The 11,717-nt window shown below is 49.5% G+C and overlaps 1 protein-coding gene and 1 long non-coding RNA gene across 3 annotated transcripts in view; one reads left to right on the forward strand and one right to left on the reverse strand.

Moving 5' to 3' along the window:
* Positions 1 to 11,717, reverse strand: part of Afap1l1 (actin filament associated protein 1 like 1) — a 63,735-nt gene that overhangs the window by 11,948 nt on the left and 40,070 nt on the right. Inside the window, exons 9-15 of one of the 2 annotated variants that reach the window (XM_031365817.1) lie at positions 10,001 to 10,093; positions 6,990 to 7,083; positions 6,612 to 6,764; positions 4,918 to 5,129; positions 2,557 to 2,702; positions 2,122 to 2,188; positions 914 to 1,025 (exon numbers count right to left, since the gene is read on the reverse strand). In XM_031365817.1, the coding sequence (XP_031221677.1) occupies positions 914 to 1,025; positions 2,122 to 2,188; positions 2,557 to 2,702; positions 4,918 to 5,129; positions 6,612 to 6,764; positions 6,990 to 7,083; positions 10,001 to 10,093 (877 nt within the window). Of the gene's footprint in view, positions 1 to 913; positions 1,026 to 2,115; positions 2,189 to 2,556; positions 2,703 to 4,917; positions 5,130 to 6,611; positions 6,765 to 6,989; positions 7,084 to 10,000; positions 10,094 to 11,717 lie in introns of both variants that reach the window. The other variant, XM_031365816.1, reaches the window with a different exon arrangement.
* Positions 848 to 2,223, forward strand: LOC116087243. Its single transcript, XR_004117329.1, has 2 exons — positions 848 to 1,002; positions 1,638 to 2,223. It is a non-coding gene; the product is annotated as an uncharacterized LOC116087243 (long non-coding RNA).

The following is an 11,717-nucleotide window of genomic DNA, read 5'->3' on the forward strand; positions in this document are numbered from 1 at the left end:
TGAGCCACCATGTGGTTGCTGGGATTTGAACTCATGACCTTCCGAAGAGCAGTCGGTGCTCTTCCCTGTTGAGCCATCTCACTGGCCCCCTAGTTTAACTTTTTAAGTACTAGAGAGTAATGGAAAGGTTTCTCTCACACTAGGACATTTAACTTATAGTGTTAGGTCGGGATTCTCCTCTGTCTGCCTCTAGCAAGAACCAGAGAATTAGCATAAGAATATCTCAACAGGGAGGGCTCCACCCCTCTTCTTCTTGCTTCACACCTAGCTACCAGACCCTGTTGACCTTGGTGTGGGGGTCGCTTGTCTACGTGACTTCAGTCTAGCACTAGGACTGGGAGAAGGACTTGGACTAGCGGAAGGACTAGCACTAGAACTTAGATGGGCTAGGACTCAGATTCATGTTTCTCTCGCAGTCCCCCGGGCCCAGTTCAGAGGAGATAGCTGCTGCTTTAGACCCAGTATGTTTCAGATAGCCTCAGATGTACCTCAACTGTTGAGCTGCCAGATTTTTCATTTCTCTTTTGCAATGATTGTAAAAGCCTCATGTCATTTTTAAAGAAATACACTCAGATCTTACACCACTCGTGTGTAGTCTGTTTGTCAAAGCCGAATCCCGTGCCCACCTGGCCAGAACCCCTAGTCCTGTGGAACTAGGGACCCCGTAAGAAATCCGGGTCCGGGGCACATTTTGATCCCTTGCTCCTGGGAAAATCTGGTCTCGAGACCAAGTTGGTATCAGGAACTAGCTGGGCAGATCGCTCTGAACCCAGTGACGTCACTCACAGGCGACAGGGACCCGCTTGCTGTCCGTGTTGCCATGGCAGCCGCCTTAACATTCCCAGAATCCTAACACAAGACCCCTGCAATGTTCCTCTACCTCCCTTCATAAGGAAACGGCCACAGAACTCACTGGAGGCGTGGCGCTTGACTTTGACCTGCGGGTCGGCACGATGGGACTTCTCACTGCAGGAGGAGGCGTGGCGCTTCACCTGAGCCCCGGTGGGGCGCTGGGGCTCCTCGTCCTGGGCAAGGAACACAGAGGGAGAACGTTAAGGGCAGGCAGGGGTCAACCCATTCAGGCAGCGAGCCTCTGAGAGCTTGGCTTTAGACTTGTAGATTTGTGCAGGACTTTAGCTTACAGACTTCACTAGGAGTATCGTTCAAACCTCATACCTTTCTTCCCACAGGGGAGGTAAAAGGCAACCTTAAGCTGGAGACTTACTGAGTGGACAAATTAGAGGGCTCAGGAAACTGTGGGTGACCATTATTATAGGCATTTTGTCCGCATATCATTTGAAAGCATGCTTCTATCTTCTGAATTGCTAATACAGTCTTCCCTTAGAGAAGGAGAAGGAGGGGGGGAGGAGGGGGGAGGGGGAGGAGGGGGAGGAGGAAGGGGGTGGGAAGCCAAGCAGTGGATAAAAGCAGCCAATGACAGGTGATACAACTTATTGAACTGGCTGCGTATTTGTGCTTTAAGAGTATTTCTCACGCTCCAAGTCCAGCCAACACGCTGGGAGCCTGGTGCGACACATGACTGTCATCTAACATCAGATTCTGGACAGCAACTGTTCTCTCTGTACAGAACGTTCCGCTGTCTGGGCGCTGTGCTAATTGCCTTCTTTTCTACACAGATCATTTCATTTTGTTCTCAAAATACTCCTTGGAAGGATGGAGCCAGAAAGTGGCAAGCAGGGTCTGAGAAGAAAGGCTGAAGTCTCCCTGGCTCCAGCCATTGCAGCAACCAGCTTCTCTGTAACCAAGCAAAACCTTCCAGTTGCATCCAAGAACGACCTTAGGAACAAAAGGGCAGGCTGGGAATGTTTCTAGAAAAGGGGGATCGTGGAGGGGAGAATGCGGAGTATCATCTAGTCCAGGGCCCTGGCTCATGGCGTGCTGCGTTCTCCCTCTAGAAGCCGCCCACCCACTCGTGTCTGGTTGCACTGCGCCCGTCTTCTAGTTCCTCCCCAGGAGAAGGCACAGGGCATGCTGTTGAGAGCAGGCAGGCTTAGTGAAGGCAGTTTCTCTGAAGCAAAGGATAAAGTGGGCCATGAAGGGAAAAGAGGAAACAGAAAGATGGCCTTTGCTACGTTACTAAGCTGTGGACTGTACCTGCACCTTTTCATAAGGAACCTCATCGTAGATGCGGGGCTCAGGCCACTGATCCTGGTAGGACTGTGCATACCTAGAATACGAAAAGTTCAATGATCTTGGTGACAGTTTGTGGCTTACGCTGCCTTCCTGACTTCTCTCATTTGATGCGGCAGCCGTTTTTTAACGTAGACCGAAAGGTCATGTGCTTGTGAGGACTGCAATAGGCATGTGTGAGTACCACAAATTTGCCCACAGGTGGCTCATTCCCAGCATCCTTTGTAAATCAGAAGACAGGCTCCAGGATGGCGAGCAGCTGGCTATGTTTCCCATCTTGGGTGACTGGTACTATCCTTCCCAGAGAAGCCGACTTCCTGAGCTTGCCCCTCCCCTTCCGCCCCTGGGCTCAAGGCTACATGCCGAGCCTTGGAAATGGAGCTGAGGCCACGGAACCACCCTTACAGGAAGGAGTTTCGCCCAGCACTGACGATGCTGGTTAAAGTCTCCACGTCGACGTAGTCATAGTGCAGTGCCTCTGGGGTGACTTTGGAGCCCATCTCCACCAGCAGCAGCCCGAGCCAGCGGCCCATGTCCTCTGAGCAGCTTGCCTGGGGAGAGGAGGCACAGTGGAGTTCACTTTCCCACCGTGAAGCCTTCTGGCTGCTTGCTCATGTCAGAGAAACCCGCAAAGGTTTGTAAATGCTCAGTACTTAAGAACAGAGGAAGAGGCCGGGCGGTGGTAGCGCATGCCTTTAATCCCAGCACTTGGGAGGCAGAGGCAGGCGAATTTCTGGCCTGGTCTACAGAGTGAATTCCAGCACAGCCAGGGCTATACAGAGAAACCCTATCTGGGTTTGCTCCCCAGCATGGAAGAAGAGAGAAGGAAGAATTTTTGAGAACACATAAACTTTGTTTTTGATGTCAAAAATGGTTGGGTCTGAAAACCCAGAGGGTCGAGGGTAGAGGTGTGCCATCTTACAGAAGTAATCAGAGATCCGTCAGAGGAAGTAGCTTTTCAACAGAAACTTAAAAAAGAGAATTTGTGTGTCTAGTCTAATTCTGTAGAAGCCAGAAGAGGGCATCGGATCTCCTGTAACTGGAGTTACAGACGGTTACAAGCCACATTGAGGGTGCTGGGAATCAGAACGGGGGTTCTCTGCCAAAGTGGCAAGGACTTTTAACTGCTGAGCCATTTCTTCAGCCTCCGTATTTATAATTAATTCTCTAAATAGGCAACATAACTCAATTTTTTTCTTAGACTGAATTTAACCAAGCATTATAGTACCATTTATACGGAAACCCCTCAAAACAAACTGATGACCAGTTAGACATATACACTTAATTCTGATTTAAAAAGCATTATCGTAAAATCAACGTAACTAGTGTGGTGGTTTGAATAGGTATAGCCCCCATAGACTCATGTGTTTGAATACTTGGCCATAGGAAGTGGCACTATTAGGAAGGGTGGCCTTATTAAAGCAGGCGTGGCCTTGTTGGAGGAAGCATGTCACTGTGGAGGCTGGCTCTGGCGTCTTATACGCTCAAGTGATACCCAGTGTGGCACACAGTCTCTTCCTGCTGCCTGCAGACCAAATTATGGCACCCGTAGCTCCTTCTCCGGCACCAGGTTTGCCAGGACGCTGCCATGCTCTCACCATGATGATAATGGACCGAACCAACCTCTGAACCTGTAAGCCAGCCCCAATGAAATGTTCTCCTTTATAAGGGTTGTTGTGGTCATAGTGTCTTTTCACAGCAACAAAACCCTAAGATAGCTACTAATGCCAAACTCAATTAAAGAGGGGGACCCTAGAGAAAACTCTGTGTAAGTTTAAGGAAATGAGAGACTCAAAAGTACAGTGCAGAGATAAGGGTTCTTGAAACCGAAACACAGAGGCAGACGGAGAGGCCACTGGTAAAAGCTCGAGGCTGCCCCAGCCTCTGTTTGTCTGTAATACAGGGAGGTAGACATTTCAACTTTCCTCCTGTGTCCACATTCTGAATTCTAAATACCCCAATCTGAGAGTGCCAGCAGTGCCGGCAGGTAGGAAGGCAAGAGAGCAAGTGCCACCCACCCATTGTTCAAGATGTGCTTGTGGAGCTTACAGCTGGACATCGTGTGGGAAAGATAGACATTGTACAAAAGTATGGCCGCAGCCCCGCCAGCACGAAGCAGGAAGAATTTTAACTCAGTGTGGGCAAACTCTTCATAGAGCGTGGAGTTGTTCAGTGAGAGGGACAGGCACCCCAAAGGGCAGTGCTCTTTTCTGAGGTGGATGACTCCTGGTGGGAAGGTTTAAGCAAGAACTCCAGAATCAGATCCCAATTCAACCACGGGCGGTGCCTGTTAGACCTGGAACTTTTTTTTTTCCCGAGACAGAGTTTCTCTATATAGCCTTGTCTGTCCTGGAACTCACTCTGTAGACCAGGCTGGCCTCGAACTCAGAAATCCGCCTGCCTCTGCCTCCCAAGTGCTGGGATTAAAGGGGTGCACCACAACCGCCGGGCTAGACCTGGAACTTTAAGGTCAAGGCAAATAAGCAAACCTGGGCTCTAGACTTAAGGTTGCCAGTATTAGAATACAAAACACAGAGTGCTATGTTGGGTTTGAACTTCAGACAAATGACATACAACCTTTCAGTCTAGGCACATCTCCAAACTGCCTAGGATACTTTCATAGGAATAACATGATTCTTTGTTTATCTGGAATTCCAGCATACCTGGTGTCCCCAGTGTTCTATGACAAGCCCATTGGGTTCTTCCCCCAAAGTCCCTGGAGCAGAGTAGCAATAAGACCATCACCCTGGGCCCTTCTCCTCTCACCTCCAGGATGGCCACCTCCTGTCGATTGCGCAGGATCCTGAAGGCAAAGGGGTGCCTGGGACCAAAGCCTGGGGCTACCTCACAGCCCCTGAGGGCAATGGCATTCACGTGGGTGTGCAGGTCTGTGCGGTCCTTGTGGAAATAGAGCGTGTTGCACCTGAGGCGGCACCACCGTTCCTTCCAGCCTTGGTTTACCAGCACATTCAGGTAGCCTGGGACAGGAGACAGGGTGATGACCTCTTTATAGCTCCTTGGGCAAAGGCTCTGAGCAGTACCTACGCAGACCCTGTGATCTAGCCGGCAGGAAGGCCTGGCACCTTAGATTGCCTCCTCTTTAGGTCTCAGCAGCCCAGCTAGGAGTGCATGATGTTGACGCCATTCATGCATCCGTTCACAGCCTCAGGACCACACCAAGTGTGATGGAAATGCTGACACTACTCGATAAGATGTATAAAACCTACAGCTATCCCCTTCATTTCCCCCAAATTAAATGTTACTGGAAGATGGAAAATGATGGACTTTGCTGACACCTAGTGGCAGCATGCAGAAACACCACCATCTAGCCACAGTAAGGATGATTAAACCTGAGCAGATACCTGACCACAGATGGAGTTAGAATCTCCTTTGAGCATTTAATATTTTTTTTTTCTTTACTAGGGCATGCATGCTACCATCCAATGGCCATGAAGTATTTCTTTATAACCGTAGCTTTTAAACTAATAGAGTACTTCTGCATATCCAAAATAGATGATCTTATATTTTGCTATGCTGGGATTGAACCTGGGACCTCCCATGACTCAGGCAAGTGCTCTGCCACTGGACGCACACCCTCATATGCTTTAAAACAGGTGATTATCTTACTGGGCTACAGTGCATGAACCACAGCACTCATATGAACCAAATACCCCTTTATCTACCAGACACTTTTTTTTTTAACGTGCATTTATCTTTAAAAGTACTTAATATTTTTTATCTCAATTTCCTTACCAGACTAGGCTGTAATCAACACACAGTTACATATACATGTACATGTCTATAAACCAGAAACCTCTGCCATTCAAGGTGCTTGACCTCAATTCCAGTGTCTACAAAGAGTTCCGCACACTGAGTTAAAAAACCTTCCACTTCCATAAAGCAGCAGCCATACTTTTTAATGTAACTTTTATTTTTCTCTAGCTTATAAAGGTCAGGATATCAGCTACATATACATCACAACCTATATACCTTTGTTTCTTACTGTTTGATTCTGACATAGGGTCCCATGTATTCCAGGCTGGCCTCTGGCTGAGCTCAAACCTACTATGTAGACACAGATGACCTATGACCTTCAACTCCTCACTCTCCTGCTTCCAGTTTCTTGGTCCTGGAATTACAGATATGTACTACCGTGTCCAGAGAAACCGTGCACATTCAATGCTGTGAATTCACTCCTATCTCGGAATAGCTGGGGAACCTGAGGGTTAGAGGTGGACAGTGGTTTGACTTGGTGCACAGGAATCATAGATATGATGGTCAGTTGTCTTTCCTTTCACCCATGGGAGTGAAGGGATACATGCCATGGATATTTACAGAGTGGGGTCTAGCCATCCAGAGGAAACCGGCAGGGACTAAGGCATGGAGAGTTCCCTGGAATTAGCCCCGGGAGCCTGGTTTCAAGAGTCTGAACGGCCCTTCTTCTCGGAGCCAGGACTTACCACAGCATGGAACCTCGTCCTCACTGGAAAATGTCTGCAGGTCCTCAGACAGCGCCTTCTTCTTGGAGAAGCTGATGATGCGAGTGATCTTGCGGCCGGCAGCTCTGCTCACGGAGCCCTTAAGCTCAGCCAGGCTGTTCTTCTTCCCTTTACCTGGTAGCCCAGGAGTGGGTCACAGGGATGGGGAAAGAGGCCGTGATCGCACTTCTACCCATCTCTGGCCTTCCCAGAAGCCCTTGCAACCTGCCTATAATTACTAGATACAAAAGGTCCGGAGGCCTGACTCTGGTCCCCAGGATCTGCTCTGCCACTGTGGACCTGTAGCAAAGCCCCTCCCACCTTCGACATTCTCCAGCACGGACTGGTGGAAGCTCCTACCATGCTCGCAGGCTTCTCGGCGACTGAGAGTGGAACCGCTGTCGTTCACGCTCAGGCTGTCGGAGTCTGAGTTCTGTTTCTCTTGGGACAATCTCTGGGGAAGGACACAGACAGCATCATATTAGGGGGACTCTCAGAAGGACTCCCTTATCCTCCCAGTCTTCCTCCAATCCTCCAAGCAACATCTATCACGTATCTGACAAAACATATCAATGTGATCAGGAAGGTGGCAATGACTTAAGACATGGCCATGTTTTCAGGTTACACTCCAGTGGAGGGAGTAGGGTCATTCATCATAATGCACCGACAGCAATGTCCTGGGATACGCCACTGTATCTGGCATGTGACAGGGAGCTGGGCAAGCATTTACGTGGGGTGTGAATGTAATCCAGTAGCAGCGAAGGGATGGGGGGGGGGCAACCTTGGATGCTGAAGAGCCACTGGACAATCCTGAGTGGTCAGAATTAAGTTTTAGAAAGGGATGGACCAAGGTGGTAGCATAAAGAAAGAAGGGTGAGATGGATGACGCTAGCAAAGGATTCCTAAGACCCCAATGACCAGCAGAAGTCCATTACAATTCTGTGGGTGAGAGAATGAACACACACACACATGCACACATTCATTGCCAGTATAATTATTATTATTATTATTATTTTATTATTTTTTGGTTTTTCAAGACAGGGTTTCTCTATGTAGCCCTGGCTGTCCTGGAACTCAGAAACGGTCTATTATTTTTAATTCACTATATCAACTATGAAACAATCATACCTTCACTGATTCTTTAATACATTTATATGCTACAACGGAGGTGGAACAGAAATGATGGAAGAAATCACAGTGCTACCATTACTTATTCGCTGTGGGAGAAATCCATCTTCCCAGGGCTCTGTTTCCTCGTGTCAGTTACACTCACTTGAGAAAGCTGCTGTGAAGCACTAGAGGGCTGGGGCCTGGGAACCTATGAGGCCAACGAGTCAGTTCTAACACCCACGTAATTTGCTGTTACCTAGTTTCAAGAAGCTAGACTTGGCCCGGTCAGACTTGCGCCAGTGCTAAAATGATACCCAGTCCTTCAAGAAGGGACAACAGTAGCTCTTTAGCCTGTCCTGAGGAGGACAGGGACAGAGGACATTAGAACAAGCCCAGAGATGATTTGAGATAAACTCAGCACTAGATATTGGTGAGGAAAAGAGAGGTGCTCTCTTCTGTCTCTAAAGGGCTGGGCGTAGGGAAGGCACCTCTCAGGAAGTGGGTGAGCTGTCTAAACATGAAGAGTCTTGTCTGTAGGGTTTGAAATAGAAGTTATGGCCCCACTTGTTCTACAGCAGCTTTCCCATCAAGATGGGAAGCAAATTCAGTGGAAGGCCAGGGGCACTTTGTAAATGAACTCAGGGATGATATTACAGTCTCACGATCCCATGGAAAGAGACCTTCCCCCCACCCCTCCCTCAACCCCCTCCCCCCCATTGCCAACATAACATCCTGGCTCTTCATCCACCCAAAAGGCCACCATAAGTCTATCAGCCACCCTCGCCCTGCATACACAACCGCAGCAGAGAACTCCACCGCACAGCTTGCCCACTGTTGCTCTACAGAGCCTTGACCTGCACCAGAGGCCACACTATGGTGTGTATCTGCAGTCACACCCCTCTTCCAGCATTGCTTTTCTGTTTTCTAACAGCCTCACTTCTGGCCAAGGCAGAGTGTGGGCAGGGTTAGACTTCCCCTTCACTAGGTACCTGAGACCAAAACCCCAAGGTTGTCCTTCTGGTCTCACACCTTTGCTTCTACTGTTCCCTCCCTTTGCCCACCGTGGCTCGGTTATACTATGTCGACTCTTTAAGGTTCAGCATAGGCATCCATGTTCCCCCATCCTCCAGCCACCCCAAGCTCTCTGTCCCACCTCCCATCCCTGTCCAGGACCAGGTTCTCCACCTCTACACCGAGCCACACACTCCACCTTCAGACCCACGTTTTCTCTGCTCTGTACCCTGTTTCCGCTGCTTAGAGCACCTTTTACATTTAATTTAATTATTTTGCCTTTTTTTTTTTTAATCCTTGTCCGAAGCATCACTTTAGGAATAGTAGGACTAGTCCTGAAGCTCTGAGACAGGAGCATGTCTCCCTGACACACACCAGGAATCTCTTTTAGCTTGTACCCAGAGTAGCAGTTACAATGCAGTGTGATCGTTTTTGGCTCATGTCTGCCTGACTTGGGCTGTAGGTGTAGTGGGGTCAAAGTTCATACTGGTTCCTGCACGGGGCCTGGCAGGGGTCTAGCCTCTCTATAGAATCTGCCCAGTTGTTGATCAAGGTGCTCTGTTGCCATAAGCAGAGTCCTGAAGTGCCAGCCTGTGTGGGCTTAAACCCCGGCTTTGTTCCTCATTTACCACCGGACTTGGTGTTACAGCTTTCTCTTTTGAAAAAAATCTTTCTCCAACACGAACATTCCAGAAGCGGGGCTTCTGAGAAAAGACTGGATCCTAAGGGCTCTTCCTTCAGTTCATTTACTCATGGCTAAACTATCTGAAACTGAGGGAAGGTAGCCGACCGAATTCGTTAGGCCAGGTGTCTCTGGAGGGCATGTCCTGAGAGAAGAGGATAGATACACCCGGTCCCTGCCTCCCGTCTGCTTCCGGTCTTTTATGAGGAGAGCTGCACTGCCTGCCTACACATTTCCCACCTAGTCCTACTATTACAATAGGGCAGCCTGATGGTGCTCAGGCTTGCCCAAGGCCTGCAGCACAGCCTGTGGGCTGACTGGGGGTTGACCTATAAGGAAACTCGCCTCCTTTAGTTGTTTATGACAGGGATGTTGTCACAGAGACTAACGTTTGACTGACAAGCATCTGCCACTCTGCTGCTAAGCTTGTATGATGTCACAGGGGTGTGTGTGTGTGTGTGTGTGTGTGTGTGTGTGTGTGTGTGTGTTCACCACCAGCCTGTGAGTCTGTGGCCTGTGCTCAGTGCCCACTACCTTTCCCAGAGGAGACGACTGGAGACAAACATACCTTGTCCTGATCCAGCTTGCACAGGATGACTGGGGATCTGGGGACCTCCAAGCCCTCAGCTCCCCCGATGGGCCGGCTGACCTCTCGGATGACCTGGGAAGAAGACAGAGCTGGGAACAGGTGCACAGACAGCTCTGGGGACAGAAGGCTGGCTGCTGGTGTCGGTGGGATCAAGACTGGTTGTGAAGAGGATTAAGGCCACCAGGAGGCAGAGTAGGACTGAACCAGGAGGCATCTGCATAACTGTGGCCTTGTCTGAGTCTGTCTCAAAGGCCTCTCTACCTCCTAAAGGACACTGCTCTCTGCTGCCTGAGGAGGGAGAGACCCTGGAGAAGACTGGCGTGAATCCCAAAGACTCAGTGGTGGCCGCCTGCTTCTGTGAGAGCCAGGACTTTTATCATAGCCTCCAGGTGGCTGGGCTTGTCACCTTGCTTTCAGTAACATGGAAACTGAGTCCCTTGCTCAAGGTCATAGGAAAAAAGCATGAAGGTCAATGTGGAGAAGAGTCGGAATCTAAACTGGGTGTGGTGGTGGTGCACACCTTTGATTCCAGCGCTCAGGAGGCAGAGGCAGGTGGATCACTGAGTCCAAGGTCAGCCTGGTTTACTGAGTGAGTTCCAGGACAGCCAGGCTACACAGAGAAACCCTGTCTCGAAAAGAACCCCAAAACAAAACCTAAACCAAACCAACAATAATAAAAAGGGCACCATCTGATGTTCAACCAGACAGCAGCATTTATCCCCACAGCAGTCTGTGATTCCCCCAGCTACAGGACAGATGACGTGACTCGGGGAGGTAAAGGCTTTGGTAGGAGGCTGCAGAGCCAGACCCAAGGTAGGCTATGTGACTGCCAGATGCTAAGCCTTGGGCTAGACTACAGAGGACCAGAATGGCCAGGCAGATCCCTCTGAATCCTGGGCCTCAGGATCCAGCTTCCGACTCATGGAGCCTGAAGCTTGAGGCTCCTAGAAGGCAAGCTCTCTCCCTTCCTTCCCCTGGGGATACAAAGGTAGGATTAAGAATACCAAACATTCCAGGGAGAGCTGGTTATCACCGGAAGGAAAGGAGAAGAGAAGACCCCCTAAAAGGAAGGGACTGGCTTCATTGTTTCAACAGGAAGGTAGGAGCAGAGACTAGAGTGTCCAGTGGAGTAAGTAGAGGGATGGAGGGTCTGCTGAAAAGGATGGGGTGGGGACGGGGGCAGGGCAGGGTAGTACTGCAATCACCATCACCACTTACTCCCTGACAGGCACTGGTCCAACAGCTACGTTGAATCCTTAAAAGAACCATTAAGCTGAGGCAACTGAAGTGGAGGAGAGTAATGCCGTTTGCAGACGGTCTCACAGCCAGCAAATGTTTAGTTCTAGAACTTGAACTAAAGTTCTCCATGCACCAGCAAAGTTCCTTGCTATCACCATGCTGCCATGCCCACTTGGAGCAAATCTACTTAGCTTCAAATCCCAGCCTCAGACACCTGATGTTGTCTGCAATCCTTGGCAGTCACATTAAGTCCCCCGTGCCTCCGTTTATTCACCTTGGAATGTAAGTAATAACACAAGGCCTTGGCACATTCCACGGTACAAAGTGATTAATACATAGCTTCATGGGTCTGTGACACTATAAAGATGTTGGCCTCCAGTGGACATTACGACAATTGACATTTCTATCTAAAACCAAGAAAGGGATCCCTCTTTCCCTCTCCCCTCACCTTTTTTTT

Source organism: Mastomys coucha, unplaced genomic scaffold, assembly GCF_008632895.1.
Source record: "Mastomys coucha isolate ucsf_1 unplaced genomic scaffold, UCSF_Mcou_1 pScaffold13, whole genome shotgun sequence".
Taxonomy (NCBI): Eukaryota; Metazoa; Chordata; class Mammalia; order Rodentia; family Muridae; genus Mastomys; species Mastomys coucha.